Source organism: Dermacentor andersoni, chromosome 1 (assembly GCF_023375885.2).
Source record: "Dermacentor andersoni chromosome 1, qqDerAnde1_hic_scaffold, whole genome shotgun sequence".
Classification (NCBI taxonomy): domain Eukaryota; kingdom Metazoa; phylum Arthropoda; class Arachnida; order Ixodida; family Ixodidae; genus Dermacentor; species Dermacentor andersoni.
The window spans coordinates 393867154-393890198 of record NC_092814.1 but is presented as its reverse complement, the minus strand read 5'-3'; the positions used below and the strand labels follow the sequence as shown (position 1 = coordinate 393890198).

Sequence of the window (23045 nt, the reverse complement as noted above, 5' to 3'; positions counted from 1 at the left end):
TCACCTGATAATAAATAATTTCCAAGGCCCCATGCATTTCTTATAAAGGCGTTCGACTGTAGCCTGAACGCTACAAATCGCCGTGAGAAAAGATGCATAACATACGTGTACAGTGTGTGTGTGTTTTTTTTTATCACACCAAATTTTTTAGATTCCCATTGGCGGATAGCATATTTCTGACCGTTGATCTAAATTACTCGATGACACGGCCTTTACTTCGACGAGAAATCAGAATGTTCAATTAAATAAATAACATAATGAGGCTAATTATCGTTTTAATTGATTACTTAACACCACATATTTCAGTCCACAAATTATAGCCGCTCAGTTCGCAAAACGTATCCACTTGGAACGAATTATCTGGACAGCACCAGTTCCGACATATTAATTTTCAAAGTGTCAGTCGAAATAAATGCATTGGTGCTCCAATTACTTTCATGCTTCAAGGCATTAAACGGCGGTTTCTTCAAAAAGTAACTGGAACGCCAATCATCATCATCATCAGCCTGGTTAACCCCACTGCAGGGCAAAGGCCTCTCCCATACTTCTCCAACTACCCCGGTCATGTACTAATTGTGGCCATGTTGTCCCTGCAAACTTCTTAATCTCATCCGCCCACCTAACTTTCTGCCGCCCTCTGCTACGCTTCCCGTCCCTTGGAATCCATTCCGTAACTCTCAATGACCATCGGTTATCTTCCCTCCTCATTACGTGTCCTGTCCATGCCTTTTTCTTGATTTCAACTAAGATATCATTAACTCGCGTTTGTTCCCTTACCTAGTGTGCTCTTTTCTTATCCCTTAACGTTACACCTATCATTCTTCTTTCCATAGCTCGTTGCGTCGTGCTCAATTTAAGCAGAACCCTTTTCGTAAGCCTCCAGGTTTCCGCCCCGTACGTGAGTACTGGTAAGACACAGCTGTTATAAACTTTTCTCTTGAGGTATAATGGCAACCTACTCATGATCTGAGAATGCCTGCCAAACGCACCCCAACCCATTCTTATTCTTCTGATTATTTCAGTCTCATGATCCAGATCCGCAGTCACTACCTGTCCTAAATAGATGTATTCCCTTACCACTTCCAGTGCCTCGATTTCTATCGTAAACTGCTGTTCTCTAACGAGACTGGTAAACATTACATTAGTTTTCTGCAGATTAATTGTTAGACCCACCCTTCGGCTTTGCCTCTCCAGGTCAGTGAGCATGCATTGCAGTTGGTCCCCTGAGTTACTAAGCAAGGCAATATCATCAGCGAATCGCAAGTTACTAAGGTATTCTCCATTAACATTTATCCCCAATTCTTCCCAATCCAGGTCTCTGAATACCTCCTGTAAACACGCTGTGAATAGCATCAGGGGGATCGTATCTCCCTGCCTGACGCCTTTCTTTATTGGGATTTTGTTGCTTTCTTTATGGAGCACTACGGTGGCGGTGGAGCCACTATAGATATGTTTCAGTATTTTTACATACGGCTCGTCTGCACGCAATGCACCAATGCATTGGGTGTAGGGTGAAACGCCAATGCATTTCATCGAACAATGAAAATTATTCTCTCCGAATTCTCTCCGAACTGGAGAGAATTCATTCTAAGTGGATACGCCTTGCGAGCTCACCTACTATAATTCGTAGATTGAAATATACTCGGTAAGGTGATTAATTAAAATGATAATTAGCTTAATTATGTTATTTATGCAAATTAACATTTGGATTTCTCGTAAAAGTAATGGTCGCCTCATCGATTAATTTAGAACAAAGGTTAGAATTGTGTTATTTGCCATACGCAATCATTAAAAAATTTGGTGTTGCTAAAAGAACACCCCGTATAGCAAAACTTTTACAAGCGGGAAGAAAAGGAGACGAAAGGCGAGGAACACAAAGAAACACAGACGAGCGCTGAGCTCCAGCTGTTTATGTTGAGCGTCCAAGCAGTATTAATATCATAGCTTTAATAAAAACCTACGAAGACTTAACAGTCGTACGATCTCTGCAATATTACAACGTTGCATAGGCTAAAGGAACCCACCTCAAAATTTTATCTCTTTGTCAAGCAGTGATAGTGAACGCGTGCTGATGCATTTTCGCTTTGCTTTAGTTATGTAGTAAGGCTGTATACTGTCTCTCTCTGGTGGCTGGCTTCGGCAACTTTGCTGCTTACACCCGCATCTTTTGCAATGGTTACCCGTATGGCCGCCTATATTTTTAGTATAGCGTAAAAAGCTTGCGTTAGCGTCAGCGTGCGACGCAACGCTAACGCAAAGAAAGGCTGCACTGCGCGGCACAAGGTAGTGTTTTAGAATACCGGAACAGAGAAAAGCGCTAACGTTAACGGAAACATATACGGCGCCATCTAGATGTAAAAACACGAAATACTGGCAAGCCAAATCCACAAGAAATGTCGAGCTAATTCAATGCCGAATCCGCAAGTGTGTCCCTAAGTCAAGCTTGCCCAAAGCCACAGTCGGTGCGTTAATTACGCATGTAGATGTTTGGTTTCAGTGTTGTTTTGTCGAGAGTCGCGAAACACACTGATTATTCCTAGCATGCCGCGATCGAGTGTTCTGTGGGACCCATATTACCTGTACTTTCTAAGTTGGGATGACATAGACGCCCTCATGCTTCGGGAACGAGAGCGACCGCGGAGGTTGTACGTGTTCTCAAGAGGCGGCCTGCTCAATATCGAGGTGTATTCCGGAGGGGATGTTTCGCCGGCAATTTCGCTTTCAGATAGCGGATTTCCCACTTCTTTCCACTTTTTTGCAACAGACGCCCATCTTGACGTCTGTCCGAATGGGTTCAAGGCGAAAACCTCGTTCAGGAGGTTCATGTCGTCATCGTTAGTAAAGCGCACACGCATTGTGACCACTGCACTGACCACACTACTTTGTTTTGCCGCGGAAAATGTGACATGCATCGGCTTGACATGCGGCTTTACACCAAGCGAACGAGCGAAATACACTTGGGCGCCATCTCGAGGCGGATACAGCAAACGTGAGCAAACATAAGCAAACTTACTCGTTAAGCCTACTGCGTCGCTAAACGAGAACGTATATCGTAAACAGCGTCCATTTGTCACCTGTACGCCGCTGTCGAAGCATCACCACACAAATCTAAAGCGAACACGGGCATTAGTTGGGAATGAATGAGCCGAACAGTGCAGGCCGACGACTCGATAGATTCGAAGCGGGCAGCTCTCACTTCGACTGGCGCCGCCATGTTGCCGTACGTAAGGCTCCCCTTGCGTGCGTTAGCGTTCACCCCTAAATCCTGAAAATAGCGTACGTACGTAAGAGCTCCAGCAGCGTTTACGTACAGCGCATGCGCAGTGCGGTGCACGCAACGCTAACTCTTTGCGTTTGCTGCTTTACGCTATACTAAAACTGTCTATTGCTGCGTACTCCCAGGCGGTGCTCGCGTGCTCTGTCGGCGAAATAACGGCCCACTGTGAGAAGGGCTTCAACTCGGTGGAACCTCGTCAAGCGCGTCACACGTGCAACAGGTGAAGCGTTTCACATGCGTCTTAGAGCGAGCCATGCTTTCTTTGTCAACAAAGCGCATAACTTTGCCAGCCTGCACGGGACAGAAAACACGACGTTTGCGCTATATCTCCCAGCAACCTGTCTTTACATTATGGCCAAAGGTCCGGGATCACGTGCGTTCTGTTACGTTCCAATCGGGCTTGCAGCAATTCTTTCTTTCCCTTTCTGCTGGAGGCTTTCAGAAACTTTCGTCACAAGGCCTAAGGGTAACCAGCATTATTGAGACGCATGGTCAGCTTTTTAAAGCCAACATATATTTTATGGTTACACGAATTAACGAGCGCGGCCTGAAGACACGTTGCAGCTAACCCTTTAAACGACTTCGAGTGAGCACTGTCAAAAGGAATAAGGCGCTTCTTCGTTCTGGGGTTCTACATGCAACATACGTGCTGGGTCGCGAAATGAAGTGGCAAGTCTAAGAAATGTAATTTTCCTTGCTCGTGGCTTTTCGAGAGTGAGCTCCTTGGAAAGAGCAGTGAACCTGCTAAAGACGTCAGCAATGACACCGTCTAGCTTGTTTTCCTCAGCGGGATTGTGATTTTGTTCTTCAATGCATAAAACAGCGGTTTCTTAAACAAGTATCTGGAACGCCAATGGATTTCGTCGCACACTTTTAAAATTAATATATTGGAACTGGTGCTGCCCAGATAATTCGTTCCAGGTGGATACGCGAACTCAGCTACTATAATTCGTAGAATGAAATATGTGGCGTAAAATAATTAATAAAACGTTAATTAGCCTATTAATATTTATTATTCAACTAAACATTTTGATTTCTCATAGCAGTAATAGCCGCCTGATCGAGTAAAATTAGACCAAGGCCTAGAATTGTACTATCTGCCAAAGGCAATCTTTAAAAAACTTAGTGCAGCTAAAACAGAAGGCCCTGTAGATGGTCTCATCAGCGACCATTGTAAAACAACCGGGTGTATGTAAGCTCTGTGCAAAACAATGTTCCTGAAGGCAGACACAGTTAAAACATAGATTAGATAGATAGATAGATAGATAGATAGATAGATAGATAGATAGATAGATAGATAGATAGATAGATAGATAGATAGATAGATAGATAGATAGATAGATAGATAGATAGATAGATAGATAGATAGATAGATAGATAGATAGATAGATAGATAGATAGATAGATAGATAGATAGATAGATAGATAGATAGATAGATAGATAGATAGATAGATAGATAGATAGATAGATAGATAGATAGATAGATAGATAGATAGATAGATAGATAGATAGATAGATAGATAGATAGATAGATAGATAGATAGATAGATAGATAGATAGATAGATAGATAGATAGATAGATAGATAGATAGATAGATAGATAGATAGATAGATAGATAGATAGATAGATAGATAGATAGATAGATAGATAGATAGATAGATAGATAGATAGATAGATAGATAGATAGATAGATAGATAGATAGATAGATAGATAGATAGATAGATAGATAGATAGATAGATAGATAGATAGATAGATAGATAGATAGATAGATAGATAGATAGATAGATAGATAGATAGATAGATAGATAGATAGATAGATAGATAGATAGATAGATAGATAGATAGATAGATAGATAGATAGATAGATAGATAGATAGATAGATAGATAGATAGATAGATAGATAGATAGATAGATAGATAGATAGATAGATAGATAGATAGATAGATAGATAGATAGATAGATAGATAGATAGATAGATAGATAGATAGATAGATAGATAGATAGATAGATAGATAGATAGATAGATAGATAGATAGATAGATAGATAGATAGATAGATAGATAGATAGATAGATAGATAGATAGATAGATAGATAGATAGATAGATAGATAGATATTATAGAGGCTTACTAAATAACCAAAGCAAAGCAATAATGCATCAGCACGCTGTCACTGTCACTGCTTGATAAAGGGACAACATTTTTAGATGGTTTCCTTTAGCCTATGTCACTTCGTAATATTGCAGCAATTGTATGACTGTTACGTTAGGTTTTTGTTAAAACTGTAGTATGAATACTGCTTGGACGCTCAACATAAACAGCTGGAAGTCAGCGCTCGTCTGTGTTTCTTCATGTTCCTCGTCCTTCGTCTCGTTTTCTTCGCACTGATAAAAGTTTGCTTCAAGACCAAGAACCAACTAACTCGCACCAGAGCCCTGCTAAATCATAATTCTTCTACCGCGAGTTCTTTTTTATGTTCTCAATCCATGAAAAACACCATTATTTCCTGCGGAAACCTTATCTCCATGACTACCTGCAAGAAAAGAGTTCTGTCATACTGCTTAAAGCGCAAGATCGCACCTGACCAAGTGCAAAGCCTTGTAGGACCACTGGCCCCTTGGTGGGGTAATGCGCAAGAAGAATCTGCATGAAACTCCATTCAGAGTACTGGAGACAGATTTGCTTCTATGAAGACTGGCTTCGTGTTCTTCTCTGGAAAGACGGAGGCACACAGAGCGACATACGGCTCCTTGATCAGCGCACGAAGTTGGTGGAAAATATTACGGAATTCCTGTGGAATGAAGCCCGTTGCGCCCTTCCAGGCAATGAGCAACGAGGCGGTTCATTAGCAACCAATGTGACGGCGCTCGTTGAGCGTAATTTGCAACAGGGACCTAAATTAAGCTATCTACCCGCGGAGAATCGCCCACAGCTACTTGCTATGGTGCGCCCCATCGCCAAGCGCGCCTTTGAACCGGACCGGCAACGACGATGGCATCGACTGTTTCTTACGTACAGTATGTGGTAAACATCCTGCTAAGCCACATTTCAAGAAGATAACGGAATGCCTACGAAAAAGAAGCCTTACAGCAGACACACGAAGAGGGTGGTTTGGTCCTGATGCCTGAAGGCCTTTTCGTGACAAAGGCAATGGAGGCCAGTGAGAAGAATTTCAGGAGTATAACTTTTATCCCACCCAAACAGAAGAAGGTTGCCGCCGCAATGTTGAAGATTTACAAGCTAGATTGGTTAAGGAAATCTGCGGAGAAGGCCGAGTGTGGTTCGTTGCGAGTATTTTTCACAGGAAAGACCCAGATGCCAGAATACCCCTAAGAGTTGTCCTTTCTGCGAGACACAGCTGGCAACACGAAATTAGCCGCTATCTTCAGCAACACTTAAGTACCTTGACGGGTGATGACCCATTTTGTCCAGAATTCAGTAGATGTGAGAAAGCATTTGGAAAGTGCAGAACTGCAGCGTGCAACCACAGTGTCCTCCATATATGTCGAACATTTGTATTACTCCATACCTCAGGGTGCTCTGTATGTCACTGTTCGCGAAGGGATTAATGTTTGTGGAGAAGTGAATTTTCAAAACACGGCTGGTTTCAGCGCTGACCAAGCTTTAGAGTTATTACTCTTTTATTTCTACTGCTATTTGTTATGACGGCACGTTTTACGTAAGAAAGAGAGGCATATTCATAGGCTGTTAGGTTGCACCGGCCCTTTGTGATATCTTTCTGTCTTCTTTGGACAGGCGCGCCACCGCGGAGATTGGTGACCTTCAGGTAATTAATGTTACAGCTATGTGGACGGTTATCGGATGCTTTTAAATCCCGCGGAGGAAAACAAGCTAGACGGTGTCATTGCTGACGTCTTTAGCAGGTTTACTGCTCTTTCCAAGGAGCTCACTCTCGAAAAGCCACGAGCAAGGAAAATTACATTTCTTAGACTTGCCACTTCATTTCGCGACCCAGCACGTATGTTGCATGTAGAACCCCAGAACGAAGAAGCGCCTTATTCCTTTTGACAGTGCTCACTCGAAGTCGTTTAAAGGGTTAGCTGCAACGTGTCTTCAGGCCGCGCTCGTTAATTCGTGTAACCATAAAATATATGTTGGCTTTAAAAAGCTGACCATGCGTCTCAATAATGCTGGTTACCCTTAGGCCTTGTGACGAAAGTTTCTGAAAGCCTCCAGCAGAAAGGGAAAGAAAGAATTGCTGCAAGCCCGATTGGAACGTAACAGAACGCACGTGATCCCGGACCTTTGGCCATAATGTAAAGACAGGTTGCTGGGAGATATAGCGCAAACGTCGTGTTTTCTGTCCCGTGCAGGCTGGCAAAGTTATGCGCTTTGTTGACAAAGAAAGCATGGCTCGCTCTAAGACGCATGTGAAACGCTTCACCTGTTGCACGTGTGACGCGCTTGACGAGGTTCCACCGAGTTGAAGCCCTTCTCACAGTGGGCCGTTATTTCGCCGACAGAGCACGCGAGCACCGCCTGGGAGTACGCAGCAATAGACAGTTTTAGTATAGCGTAAAGCAGCAAACGCAAAGAGTTAGCGTTGCGTGCACCGCACTGCGCATGCGCTGTACGTAAACGCTGCTGGAGCTCTTACGTACGTACGCTATTTTCAGGATTTAGGGGTGAACGCTAACGCACGCAAGGGGAGCCTTACGTACGGCAACATGGCGGCGCCAGTCGAAGTGAGAGCTGCCCGCTTCGAATCTATCGAGTCGTCGGCCTGCACTGTTCGGCTCATTCATTCCCAACTAATGCCCGTGTTCGCTTTAGATTTGTGTGGTGATGCTTCGACAGCGGCGTACAGGTGACAAATGGACGCTGTTTACGATATACGTTCTCGTTTAGCGACGCAGTAGGCTTAACGAGTAAGTTTGCTTATGTTTGCTCACGTTTGCTGTATCCGCCTCGAGATGGCGCCCAAGTGTATTTCGCTCGTTCGCTTGGTGTAAAGCCGCATGTCAAGCCGATGCATGTCACATTTTCCGCGGCAAAACAAAGTAGTGTGGTCAGTGCAGTGGTCACAATGCGTGTGCGCTTTACTAACGATGACGACATGAACCTCCTGAACGAGGTTTTCGCCTTGAACCCATTCGGACAGACGTCAAGATGGGCGTCTGTTGCAAAAAAGTGGAAAGAAGTGGGAAATCCGCTATCTGAAAGCGAAATTGCCGGCGAAACATCCCCTCCGGAATACACCTCGATATTGAGCAGGCCGCCTCTTGAGAACACGTACAACCTCCGCGGTCGCTCTCGTTCCCGAAGCATGAGGGCGTCTATGTCATCCCAACTTAGAAAGTACAGGTAATATGGGTCCCACAGAACACTCGATCGCGGCATGCTAGGAATAATCAGTGTGTTTCGCGACTCTCGACAAAACAACACTGAAACCAAACATCTACATGCGTGATTAACGCACCGACTGTGGCTTTGGGCAAGCTTGACTTAGGGACACACTTGCGGATTCGGCATTGAATTAGCTCGACATTTCTTGTGGATTTGGCTTGCCAGTATTTCGTGTTTTTACATCTAGATGGCGCCGTATATGTTTCCGTTAACGTTAGCGCTTTTCTCTGTTCCGCTATTCTAAAACACTACCTTGTGCCGCGCAGTGCAGCCTTTCTTTGCGTTAGCGTTGCGTCGCACGCTAACGCTAACGCAAGCTTTTTACGCTATACTAAAAATATAGGCGGCCATACGGGTAACCATTGCAAAAGATGCGGGTGTAAGCAGCAAAGTTGCCGAAGCCAGCCACCAAAGAGAGACAGTATAGAGGCTTACTACATAACTAAAGCAAAGCGAAAATGTATCAGCACGCGTTCACTGTCACTGCTTGACAAAGAGATAAAATTTTGAGGTGGTTTTCTTTAGCCTATGCAACGTTGTATTATTGCAGAGATTGTATGTATGTTAAGTCTTCGGGGGTTTTTGTTAAAGCTATGATATTAATACTGCTTGGACGCTCGCTGGTTGCACCGGGGGCTTGGACGATGGTCCCGATGATTCGTAGCCCCCCTCGTGGAAAATGGCCTTTTTGCCCGCTCGTGCGAGCGCCTTCTTGTGGCGCACGGTCAAAACCGTTTGCCAATCTCCGTCGTCGTCTTGGCGTCCATGGGGTCTGCCAGTTTCTTCGGTACTCTGGAGGACAATGCAATCCTCATTAACGGTTTCTTGGTATTCCATCTCATCTCGGTCCACGTCCGAGGAGGTGAGTTGCGCGTTGGGTGTTTTCTCGGGGCCTGCTGCCTCGTTAAACGTTGTTGTCGGTGTTCTCGGCGCCTCCGTAGCTGGAGTCGGCGTTAGCGTCGCCATCTGTCGCGTCCGCGTCGCCGACGCGTTCCGCGTACCAGCGGCCGCCGCCTCACCGCCGCCGTTGACGTTCACACTTCACACACGTTTGGGCCCGTCACAAAGGTTTGGCGAGGTGCTCACCGGAAAGTTTGGTATCCACAGTGTCCCCACAGGTTGCCAAGCCTCGTGAAGTCCTCGAAATTCAGGTCACAGCAAACGATCACTCTCAAAAGGCGAAAAGAGATGGAAGCCCATCTGACCGCTGTAGTCAACGCCACCTAGCGGTCCCCCCCAACATAAACAGTTGGAAGTCAGCGCTCGTCTGTGTTTCTTTGTGTTCCTCGCCTGTCGCCTCCTTTTCTTCCCGCTTGTAAAAGTTTACTTCAAGATCATGAATCAGCTAACTCAAACCAGACTCCTGCTAACCCTGTTAGCATGCCCGAAAACTAGAACACACTTTATTAAGTGCAGTGGCGCAGGATACAAGAAACTTATTAAAACTAAGAAGTGAATAAATCATCTGTTATGACAGTATCTGCAAATGGCAGTTCAATGCATCAAGAAATCCGAGTCGCGTGCAGTTTTGCGACTTGCACGGGGTTTCGTTGATTGGTCGTGTGCGGGGAAAAGATAGACGTGATGAAATTCAGTGCGCAGCCGTCTTTTAAAGTTGTAGCGTCTGTGTGAGAATTCCATTGTTGAGAATTGGTAGCGACCGTCGCGCGTTTCCTGCAACCGTGGTTGGGGGCCCGGCGACGCACCAAGAGGGAGCCGGCGAACGGACGAGGGGGCGCCCCGCTGGGCTGGTGTCCCGACCGGCGCCTCGACCCGCAACCAGATCCGTGCCCCGTGTTTTCGGCGGACCGCCTGCTGGGCGCGAATGGCCGGCGCTTCCGAGAAGGACGAAGGCGTCGGTGCGGCCAACGGACAACTCGTATTTTGTATTTTCTTTTCTCTTCCTTTTCTAGTCACTGCGATGTCTTTTGTAAAATAAACGTTCAGTCTTGAAGCGAACCCCGACGAGTGAGAATCGTTCCTTCGAGGCTCCTGCGTGCGCGGCCGCTATACGCCGCCGCCCGAGAGAGTCTCACGCAGCAGTTTTGTTGTAGTCGCACTCGCGAAGTGACCTCCACAGAGCGTTGGTCGTAGCCTTTAATTATTCTACAATTTTCTGGTGCCGAAACCCGGGAGTGCTACATCTGGAATAACTTCGCCTGCTGCATCATGGAGCGACTACAAAGGAAGCAAGCGGCCCTGCGACAAGCCATCGACACTACCATCGCAGCGGCCAGCACCTTATTTCAAGCGACAGAAGCACCAACCGGTGAGCTTGAAGAACATTTGGACATCCTTCTTGAGCAAGCTGAAGAGCTTAAAGCAGTCAACGACGCCATAGAAAAGAAAGTTGACCTACTGGAGCTCGACACCGTATTAACAGAGAGCGCTGCGTACAATTTGAGAATTTGCACCTTGAAAACAAGGATAAAAAGGGCACTGAGAAATGGAGCTGCGAGCGAAACGAGGTCGAGTACGCCATCAGAAGCAGGAAATAACTCTGACCACGTCGCACAATCAGGTTCCGTCCAGCATGCAGTTACGACGACTCTTCAGCTACCGTCGACAACGACAAGACTTCCGAAGCTAGAGATCGCCAAATTCGACGGAAACCTGCGCTCATGGCACAGATTCTGGAATCAGTTCGAGTCTACCATTCACAAGAATCCAGCTCTACATCCAATTGACAAGTTTCAGTACTTGACGAGCTATCTCACCGGAAAAGCAGCAGCCGCTATCGACGGGCTACCACTCAGTGACCGAAATTATGAAATTGCAGTGAAGACATTGGTCGAAAGATTCGGAAAGGACGATGTTATCATTGAAGAACATATGTCGAGGTTGCTCAACATCCGACCTGTCCATAATATCCTCGACACCGAGAGGCTGCGGACTCTTTTTGATGAGGTACAAACGGGGGTTCGGAGTCTCGAGGCATTGGGTGTGGCGTCGAGCACTTATGGAGTGCTTTTATTGACAGTCCTACGGAAGAACATCCCGAATGAGCTTTGCCTCGGTTACTTCAGACAAAAGACAACATCTGCAGTGGCGCCAGGAGATGATCTTCAAAATTTCCTCAGTTTCCTCAAGACCGAAGTAGAAAGTCGAGAGAGGGCCGAATGTGGAACCCGTCAACAGCTGAGCACCGACAGGCTGAGTCGCCCGATCCGCAAGGATATTCCGGAACAGAAGGCGTCCGCGTCGGTTTTAACTGCCGTCATGAAAGCTGAAACACTGTGCAAATTTTGCGAAGCGAGCAGCCACTTAACCGCCGACTGTGATGTTGATTTGACTGCGGATCAGAAGAGGACAATTGTGCAGCGGGAAAGACTCTGCTTTAGGTGCGCCAAGGCAGGTCATCGAGCATACGAATGCCGCACCTCAAGATGGCTTAAATGTAAGAGATGTTCCGGCCGGCACGTTGCAGCCCTGTGTAACCTGAATCGACGACCAGCGACAGGAAAGTCGGAAGAGAAGACTGTACTCACTGAGACAATCGTACAGTCTTCGCTGCAAGTCGAAGGCACCAAGAAGAGAACCCGTGTCCTTCTGCAGACGGCTCAAGCGTGGGTTCAGGGTAGGGAGAAGCGAGCGATGGTCAGGCTGATGATTGACGGCGGAAGTCAGCGTACCTTTGTCAAGAAAGAAGTTTCACAGAAGATGGGACTGCGTGTGATGGGAGAGGAGACCCTGAAAATAATGACATTTGGAAACGACAAGCCGTCTTCAGGAATGAAGTGTCGCCGAGTGGAGTTATGGCTGTGCAGTCGACACAACGAAAGAAAGATCCGCGTTGAAGCGCTCGAGATCCCGCAAATCTGCTGCGACATTGTGCCAGCACCTGAAGCTTCCACCGTCAACTACCTCGAAGAGCAAGGCCTCGAACTCGCCGACAGTACGCAAGATGGAGCAGAGATAGGGCTGCTGCTGGGATCCGATTGCTACTGGGAGGTCACAACCGGTGGTGTCAGGCGCCTGGACAGCGGTCTCGTAGCCGTGGAGACCATTTTTGGCTGGACCCTGCAGGGGACAACGCACACAACAGAATCAACAGCAACGTACGTGTCCACTGTGGGAGTGTTGCGCGTGGCTGTCATCGGCGAGGAAGACCAAGACGACACTGCTGCTCAACTTAAATCGTTTTGGCAGCTCGAGCACATTGGCATTGTGGACGAAGGAGAGGCCGACGTGGAAGACAACCAGGTTTTGCGGGAATTTCGGGAGAACGTCTCCAGGAACAACTGCCGATATCAAGTTTCCCTTCCCTGGAAAGAGAATGCTGCCGATTTGGCAGACAACAAAGCCACGGCTTTCAGTAGACTCAGGTCGTTGACGACAAAATTGATGGGCAACAATGACCTTATGCTCGATTATGACCAGGCGGTTCGGAACTATGTGCTTGCTGGACACGCAGAAGAGGTCATCGGACTGGGTGAGTCCCCAAGAGGGCCCGTTTATTACATGCCTCACCGCGGCGTGGCCCGTCCATGCAGTCAGACCACAAGATTAAGGGTCGTCTTCGATGCATCATCTAAAGCGCCGCGGAAACTGTCTCTAAATGACGTCCTGTTCGCCGGACCTAATCTGAACCCAAATCTGTCGGATATTTTAACTCGATTTCGAGTACACAATGTGGCGATCATGTCCGACATCGAGAAGGCATTCTTGCAGATTGAGCTTAAAAGGGATGACCGGGACGCCCTTCGTTTCCTCTGGTACGAAAGTACTCCAAAACAGGGACGAGCGCTCCCTCCAATCAGAGAGTACCGGATGACGAGGGTCCCGTTCGGCGCAACATCCAGTCCGTTCCTTCTCGCCGCGACACTAAAGCACCATCTAGAGTACACAAAGGATAGTTTTCCGGAGACAACAAGCATGCTAAACAACGACGTGTATGTGGATGACTTGGTCACAGGTGCCGATACTCTAGAGGACGCTATGCGCATATGCAAAGAGGCGGAACATATTCTTCAGATGGCAGGCATGAATTTGAGAAAATGGAAGTCCAATGACCTAAACCTTGCAGCAAAGTGGTCAGAAGAGTCAGGAGACGAACACGGAATTTCAGCACATATCGTAACTAAGATCCTTGGCGTTGAGTAGAGACCGACTACCGATGAATTCACGTTTGAAATGAGTTCCCTGATTGACTTTCTAAAACAGCGTCAGGACACAAAAAGATTCCTTCTACAAGCGACGGCTCGCATATTTGACCCATTTGGATTCCTTGCACCCATCACTATCACGACTAAGATTATGTTTCAGAGCCTATGGGAACGAGGGGCTCAATGGGATGACCCACTTCCGTCAGACATTCTCGAAACGTGGAACAAGTGGTGTCAACAGCTCCCTGACTTAAGAAATGTTTCCGTTCCTAGAAAATTGGGGCAAGACATAAAGAACGACAGCGCAGAGCCGGAATTACATGTGTTCTGCGACGCGAGTCCAAAGGCATACGGTGCCGTTGCCTATTTTAAATCGAGGACGAATCAGGGCGTGCACATTGTTTTGCTGATGGCTACATCAAGAGTGGCCCCACTCAAACGTTTGTCACTACCACGGCTGGAGCTCATGAGTGCTTTGATCGGCGCACGCCTGGCCCACTACTTGATTGAACGGCTAGGCATACCAACAATTCAGGTACACTGCTGGTCTGACTCTAGTGTCGCTCTGAGCTGGATTAAGACTCCGCGCTGAAGTGGAAACCATTTGTGAGCAACAGAGTACAGGAGTGACAAGCACTAACTGATCCCGCTGTTTGGAAACATTGCCCGGGGAAAGAAAATCCAGCAGATCTGTTGACACGGGGCATGCTGCCCTCCCCTTTGGTTATCAGCGAGAGCTGGTGGACGGGACCGAAATGGCTAAAAGGTGTTCAAACGTACGACACGATGCCTTCACACGCCCCTGAAGCTGAATGTTGCACCGAAGAGCTCCGCAAAGTTCACGTGCTGAACACAGTGGCGCTGGTAGACAGAATGCCTCTCATGGATCTTGAGCACAAGAGCTCAATGACACGGGTACTCCGTGTCACCGCATGGGTTATGCGCTTTCTTCATAACGCACGGAACGCGTCAGAGAAGCGAAGGGGAAGCCTGTCAGCGGAAGAGTTAGTACAGGCCGAGAGTTACTGGCTGAAAGTATCACAAAGCGAAACCTTTGGGAAGGACATCCATTCTCTAATCTCTACCGGGACACTTAATCGTAAGTCCGCCATCGCGGGTCTGACTCCATTCATTGACAGCGACGGCCTATTGAGAGTTGGAGGCAGGCTACAGAATAGCGCGCATAAAGAAGAGACGCGGCACCCAGTTATTTTGTCCGCTGTGCATCCGTTTACACGTTTATTGGTGGCCTGGGAGCATAGGCGGCTTTTACACGCTGGAGTAAGGGACACTCTGACTCAACTTCGCGAAAGATATTGGATCCTGCGAGCAAGACAGGCCGTGAAGAAAATCATTCGTCGTTGTGTTCCGTGTCAAAGACAAAGCAGCCGCCCCGCGGATGAGCCGTTTGCACCGCTCCCATACGACCGTATCCGCGAATCAGAGCCATTTGAAATTACTGGAGTGGACTTCACAGGGCCGATATTTTATACCGAGCTTGGAAATTCCTACAAGGCCTATATAGCCCTGTTCACATGTGCCACCACGCGAGCTGTGCATTTGGAACTCGTCAGGGACTTGACAACACAATCTTTCCTTATGTCTTTCAAGAGGTTCGTGTCCCGGCGGGGAATGCCCAGGAAAGTTTATTCAGACAACGCTCTAACGTTCAAGGGAGCGACGAGAGACTTGGAAAAGCTATTCTACGCTATAAAAGGAGGCGAGATGCAGGCTTACTTGGGCGACAACCGCATAGCCTGGAAGTTCATCGTAGAAAGAGCACCGTGGTGGGGCGGTTTTTGGGAACGCATGGTGCGAACTGTTAAGACAGCGCTGCGAAAGGTCCTCGGAAGAAGTGCCTTACCTTATGACAGCTTGACTACCGTCCTCACTCAGATCGAGGCGGTTGTGAACTCCCGCCCGCTCACGTTCCTTCACTCGGACGCGGGGGAGCTTCTGCCCCTAACGCCATCGCATTTCTTAATAGGGCGCCGAATGACAAGTTTGCCTAGCACTAGAGAAACGGTCTCCAGCGAATCTACGAAGGCTGCGCTCACAAAACGTTGGCAACACCATATGACACTTGTCGATTCATTCTGGAGACGATGGAGGCAGGAATACCTACTAGAGCTTCGCTCTGCTTATGTTACCACTCAGCGCAAAGAGAGAAGCATAAAGGAAGGGGACATTGTCCTACTCGGGGAAGAGAAGGTCCCGCGACAGATGTGGAAGCTGTGCCGGGTTGTCGAGACGTTTCCTGGAAGGGACGGCCGAGTTCGAGCATGCAAGATTTCTCTCCCGGACCGAAAGCGGCTGAGACGACCGGTCCAAGCCCTCTACCCGCTTGAACTAGGGGAGGAATGAGCCGACGCTCATTGCGGGGGAGGTTGTTGAGAATTGGTAGCGACCGTCGCGCGTTTCCTGCAACCGTGGTTGGGGGCCCGGCGACGCACCAAGAGGGAGCCGGCGAACGGACGAGGGGGCGCCCCGCTGGGCTGGTGTCCCGACCGGCGCCTCGACCCGCAACCAGATCCGTGCCCCGTGTTTTCGGCGGACCGCCTGCTGGGCGCGAATGGCCGGCGCTTCCGAGAAGGGCGCGAATGGCCGGCGCTTCCGAGAAGGACGAAGGCGTCGGTGCGGCCAACGGACAACTCGTATTTTGTATTTTCTTTTCTCTTCCTTTTCTAGTCACTGCGATGTCTTTTGTAAAATAAACGTTCAGTCTTGAAGCGAACCCCGACGAGTGAGAATCGTTCCTTCGAGGCTCCTGCGTGCGCGGCCGCTATACGCCGCCGCCCGAGAGAGTCTCACGCAGCAGTTTTGTTGTAGTCGCACTCGCGAAGTGACCTCCACAGAGCGTTGGTCGTAGCCTTTAATTATTCTACATCCATGATAGGTATAAAGAGAATGGTTTCATTATTTTGATGGTAGGTTAGATAATTACAGTGTCTTGAGGAGCTGGTTGGTTATTTCCAATGACTGACTGAAAAATGCGCAAAATTGGGAGACAGGACACGGCACAAGAAGAGACGCGCAGAAAGTTCGAGCGCAGGCGACTAACCGGTCTATCGCAACGTTGGGCGTTACAAAACATAGCGTTACGAGAGCCCAAATGCGCAGGCGCATACAAATCCAAAGGTACCATTTCCGGCATCCCCACAAAACTTTCCGATGCATCTTTAATCAAACCATACACTTTCGCACTGAACAGCGATAGAAATGTGTCACAGGCGCTAGCTCTGTCAAGATACGAAGCAAGAACGCATGCTCCGGAGATATTTTGGAAACGTCTTCTATCAAAAGAAGGCGCCTGGGTAAGTGACACATCTATATCGCTGTTCAGCGCTGAGGTGTCCTTTTTGATTACTCAGATATTTTAGAAAGTTCTGTGGTGATGTAAGCAAAGCTATCTTGCCGTTCGTATGCGCCTGCACAATAGGGCTGTCTTGTAACGCAATATTTTTCTAACGCCCAACGTCGCATCAAACCAGGTGGTAGAATTGAATTCTGGGGTTTTACGTGCCGACACCACGATTTGATTCTGAGGCACGCCGTAGCGGGGGACTCTGGATTAATGTTGACCACTGGGGGACATTAAACGTGCCCCCAATGCACGAGACACCGGCGTTCTTGCATTTCGACCCCATCGAAATGCGACCGCCGCAGGCGGGATCGAATCCCGCGACCTCGTGCTTAGGAGCGCAACGCATAGCCGCTAGGCCACCGCAGCGAGTAAAAAAACGGTTGGTAGTCTGCGCCCGACCTTTCTGTGTGTCTCTTCTTGTGAGGTGTCCTATTTCCCAAATTTAAGCATTTTGCAATCAGTCATTAGGGTAGATATGTTATCGGTTTCTGCTTGCGTGAAAAACAAATATGCTTATATTTGACGTATTTAGTGACATAAGTCAATTTTTACACCAGGAATGTGTAAAATTAAGGTATGTTTGTAGCGCCTTCCTTGTGCGATTCATCCTCAAGTTCTCTGTATAATAGACCCAATAATCTGCGTAAACCCTAATTTCATAGGTTATGTTTTCACTAATGCCACTAAGGTAAACTAAAGATCCTAGCCTTCAGCGACTCCAGCCGGATTTTCCTGTAGGTGTATCTTGTATTTTAGGATATATTCTACTTCCATGGGCGTATTAAAAATAGATACTTGCCACATGTATCAACTTAGCGCATTATCTCAGATACATGTATCTTGAACCAGTCGAGGCCGTGATGCCCACAAACTCGCTACCATAGCCATCGCGCACAGTATTTTAGACAGTTGAATACCTCAGATGCATTGTATACCTCCGTTGACAACGGCTTTCATGCTTTTGAAAACTAAACCGCGAAGCTAAAACATTCGGTTGTAGTATAGATGCACGCGGTTGCATATTCCAAGTGTTTAATGCTTTTCCTTCCAATGGTCCAACTGCAACTTTTTATGAGACGTGGCACGGCCCCACCTCACCGCCGCCGGCGACTAATGAATGTGCACTGTATTGCAAGTACCACCTGACGATGCATCAGTCGACGATGAGAAGGTCCACCATGTGACGTTGAACATGTATTTAAGTGATTGGGGAAGCACAAGCAGCTTTTGGCTAAACAAACTGGAGAAACATGCCTTTTGTCTACATACGCAGAGGTGTTGATGTGAACGTGTGCCCGTGCCATCTCTGACCGAGCAAGTAATTTTTTGAGAATCGTAAGAGGCTTTAGAATCGTAAGGCTTTTGAGAATTGACTTTAAATGACACTTTGTGACTAGGATTTTGCTGGGTCTGTTGAGGAAATGGCGAAATGTTCCATTGTTGGCACTCCGGAGGATAGTTTTACCACCGGAGAAGTCAGCGCTGCTGTCCACACGGCGTTCTAAGCAGGAGCACGTGACGACGGCTGGTCGCGTCGATCGTAACGGGAACCTCTGTCGTAAAGCTGCACTGTCACTGCGCTTTTTTAATGTCATCGATTACAGGTGCTTACGACTACTGTAGCCAATATAATTGTCCCACTACCGCTGCCCCTCCGAACGCGTCCAACAGCGTCCAATCAACAAGATGCGCAATAGCTGTATTTCACAGAAACATTCAGAAGAGCTAAAATTATGCAAATGTCTGGCTGAATTCTTCTCGGGTATGATTTTTGTATGCTTCTGTTCGTGTATCTTCCCTATATTTTCGCATCTTGTTATGCCCTTTAGCAGGAGGCCGAAGCAATGCTCTAATACGGTTCTTTCAAAGGAGCTTCCAGGCCAGGTTGAATTCTAACTTGTTTATGATGCCTATTGTTTCTGCAGTGTGCGATTAGTGCCAGAAGTCATACAATCCGAACTGGAGCTTTGGCACGCTGGCCTTCAGCTGTCCTTTGACAAATCACGCTAGTCAGGCAGTCACTGGCCCTTGGCGTCGTTCCACGTCCCTCCAGCAGGTCTTTTGAAGTCCTTCCAGATATGCACCATCATCCTTGTTCAAATCTTCATAGATAAGTCCTGCTGGCAACTCTTTTCACAGGTAGCTTCAGCAGTGTCGAAGCTACATTTGGTCTAATAGGCAACAAGTTGGTTGGTTGTTTGTCGGATTCGAGTGAAATAAACTAGCTTTAGTGCTTCATTCCTGAAAGGTTTCCACATTACCTCTCACAGGAATGCGACAACAGCTTTAAAGACGACCAGTTTAGGACACCAGTATATTTCCGTTGCCTCCAGTCCATGCACCCTTGCCAACACTGTGCTTTGCGATGTTTATCGTCATCAAATACGGAATAAGTGTTTCGGGGACCTCATTGTTTGAAGTGAACAGGAACACATAGGAAAATAGGATAACGGGAACATCGAGTTTTGTACTGTAACAAATAAGAAATAATAACAATAAGAAAATAAATTATACACAAACTTTCATTTCGGTGTCAACGAAAGCAGCATAAGGTTACAACTTCGGGCAAGTCTCTTAGCAAAACAAAGTAGAAACGAAATTCTGTTTGCATTAAAATAAAATAACGAGAGTTCTAAAGGAAGAATTTCATACGAACTTTCTTCTTCTTTTAGAGAAGAAGAAAGGTTCGATGTGGCCTCATAACCATATTGTATTTTTGTCGGCACAAAGAAGATGTATTTCGTCCTGCTGCTTTTAGGAACTGAATGACTGCGCAGAAAATTATGCCTTATAACAGTCGCCTGATGCTGCAGAAACACGAGGACGACTCGTTGAGCCGGTTAGTGTTTGCTTAACGACATATATTGTGTAGAGGATGTGCGTGTAGAGAATTTTGTAGAGAATGAATGTGTCGCTGTATGTTGAACTCGATTCACATTGCTTTGCATGCTCTTTCGACACTGCAAAAAACTTGGGGGACGCTCATGCTTTCAAGAGTGGAACGCGATAGCGTTATCGGGCCCCGTTCGCATCGCCTAGAAGCGAGACGGTTACGTCGCCTTTCCTTTCCTCCAAAATCCAATTTTTATGCGATACAAACGCATGCGATTGTTGAAGTGCAATCAACTATCACAATCGGCGCTAATTTCGCACAATCACCTCATTCATAATGAGGATGTTCATAATTAGCCATGTACGCATCAGTGCATGTCTCTAACACACTTCATTAAGTTAAAGGGAAGCTGAAGAGTCTGTCGAATTCAATAAGACCTTCATATACGGATGCGGGAACCTTATAAACCATGCACGCAAACTTTTTTTTTTTGGGGGGGGGGGGGATTTTTCACTTAGCGTAAGCCCGCCTCCTTGAGACAGTAAGGAGGCAGGCTTATGTTGAAAAGAGAACGTTTGAGAGAACGGTAGCTTGGTGATCCGCTCGCGAGCTCCACGCACCGCACGTGCGATAGCAATACTTGGCAGAGATGTTCACAGCAGCGTATGCTACCCGCACACTATGTTATTTCGCCCAGCCCGACGCGTTGTTCAGGGCCCCTTTTAGGCGAACGAACCTTAAACGTACTGCAAGTTGTTCTCAAACGGACAATGCCGCCGATGCCGGCACCAGATTTTCTGCAACACGGCGCCCTTGATCTGCTGACTTCAGCGACCCCTTCGGCAGAGTATTTTATAAACGGCGAGCGCCATGCTCGCGAATGATATGTGTCAGTAGTGCTTCTCTTTGCAGTAGGCAATCCTAACAACTCATGAAGAAAATATCTGTAATTATTTTCAACACTTATTACGGATGGAAACATCGCCGCTTGCACGCAGAGGTCATAAATATATATAATTTACTCAATAACCGCAATGAAACCAAACCACATTGACTCGAAATCACAATCAATAGCAGTCATGCCGAGCAGCGCTTATACTCAGACTCGTAATAAAGAAAAAAAGAACAAGGCTGCAGTTTTGCCGAAAAGGTGAAGCGGTATTAGTGATTGCGAAGTATAAGATAAAAGGCAATCCTTCCAAGTCAACAATTCTGTGAGGTCACACGAAGTTTGTTCAGGTGCAACTGTTAGCGAAGTAGATTTAGGTGCATGTTAAAGAACCCCAGGTGGTCAAAATTTCCGGAGTCCCCCACTACGGCGTGCCTCATAATCAGAAAGTGGTTTTGGCACGTAAAACCCCATAGTTTTTTTTTAGCAAAGTAGAACGTTATTGAGGGCTTTCTAGCTTTCCCAGCTTTTTTGACCAGCGTTTCAAGCCTACCGCGCGTGCGTGCGTGTGTGCGCGTGTGCGTGTGTGCGCGTGTGCGTGTGTGTTTGTGTGTGTGTGTGTGTGTGTGTGTGACAGAGAAGAAAGGAAACCGAGAGACCCGATTTTTTTCAGTCCTATCATTCATATCTTGGCAGCAGTGGCATTGCATGAGCCACATCTTCGTTCCTCGTTTACGCAGATACCCTGACCGGACACTTTTCACCCAGCCCCCTCTGTCTCAAACGGCGATCTTCGTGGTGACCTATCGACGTACTGCCCTCCCGGACGCTGAATCATCGCCACGTGGTGAAGCTGCGACTGCGTGAATACATCGTGGGCCTGCTGACAACATCAACGAGATTACCACTGGAGGTCGCTGCCCGGAGCACCATCCCTTTAGGTGAGCACGCACCGACGCCCACCCTTCACTGGCAGCGGTGGCATTGCATAAGCCACATCTTTAAAAGTTCCTCGTTTACGCAGGTATTCTTACCAACTCTTATTTTTCTTTTCTTTTTCCCTACACAACTGCCGCTGCTGCCACCAACGGTGTTCTCCTCCTTCTTGTGTTCGAGTTTGTATTTTATTTTTATACCATGCCAACTAATGCTCAACTCTCAAAAAATATCGAGGATCTAGAGGCTAAACCTAACAGTTTAGCTAAAGACACCTCTGATAAGGTGTTCGGCAGATTCTTGCTAAATATGATAGATTCCGGCATTGATGTTGCGGAGTTAAAGAAGGAAGTTGAGTCCCTTCAGTCAAGTGCACAACACTTGAATCAACTTGTCCAGGACTTACGTGGCCAAAATACCTCATAGGTAAATGAGAATAAAGAACTAAAATCTCAAAACTCCTCACTCACTCGTAAGGTCGAAGAACTTGAGCAATATTCACGCCTGAGCAATATTGAGATCAAGGGCGTTCCCTGTTCCCAAGGGGAGGACTGCGTCGCAATCATGGAAATGCTAGGGGAGAAAGCTGGATGTCCCATATCGCCTAATGATCTCGACATTGTTCATCGCGTGCCTACACGGTCTACTGACAAAAAAAAAACATGATTGTACGTTTCTGCTCCCGAACTAAGAAATCTGAAAGTAAAGCACGTAAGGCCAAGCTTTGTGTCAGTGATCAAAGCTTTTCTAGCATTTCTAACGCACCTATCTTCGTAAACGATTATCTGACCCCTTGTAACAAGGCCCTGTTTTCCAAAGCCCTAACACTGAAGAAAGAAAAGAAGTGGATGTTTCTTTGGACTGACAACTGTCAAATCAAGGCTAGAAAGACTACTAACAGCAGAGTTTTGCGCATCCGTGATCATTCCGACTTGACTAGAATAGACTAATACCATAGCAACCAGTGTTCATTGTCTCACCACTTATCATATCAATAATGGGCTCTTTCCTGGAACCTAATCAAGTTAACTCTTTCATAAGTGGATTTCATTCCGTCGTTCATTTCAATGCTAGAACTCTTCGCAAACGCTTTGATGAGATTGATCATTTCCTTTTTTATCATCTTCTAGCTCATTCTCATTAATTGCTTTGACCGAAACTTGGTTATCAGACGACAACAAAAATCATTATTGCTTCCCCAACTACAATTCCGAATATTGCAACAGATTAACTAGCAGTCATGGTGGTGCAGCAATATATATCTCTCCTGA

General features: G+C 46.9%; 2 protein-coding genes across 5 annotated transcripts in view; one reads left to right on the top strand and one right to left on the bottom strand.

Moving 5' to 3' along the window:
• The window catches only part of DopEcR (G-protein coupled receptor DopEcR), a 201556-nt gene that overhangs the window by 164382 nt on the left and 14129 nt on the right, over positions 1–23045 (bottom strand). The gene's annotated exons all lie outside the window — the stretch shown is intronic.
• On the top strand, positions 9413–21640 carry LOC140212989 (uncharacterized). The gene is made up of 3 exons (XM_072284121.1): positions 9413–9509; positions 12075–13079; positions 21579–21640. Exons 1-3 carry the CDS (start codon positions 9413–9415, stop codon positions 21638–21640), a joined length of 1164 nt encoding a protein of 387 aa, XP_072140222.1.

Coding starts and splice junctions, on each gene's coding strand:
- LOC140212989 (XM_072284121.1), top strand. CDS start 9,413: ATGGGGTCTGCCAGTTTCTTCGGTACTCTGGAGGACAATGCAATCCTC. Junction 9,510..12,074: donor CTCGGTCCACGTCCGAGGAG/GTGAGTTGCGCG, acceptor GGCACGTTGCAG/CCCTGTGTAACCTGAATCGA. Junction 13,080..21,578: donor AGAAGAGGTCATCGGACTGG/GTGAGTCCCCAA, acceptor TCGTTTACGCAG/ATACCCTGACCGGACACTTT.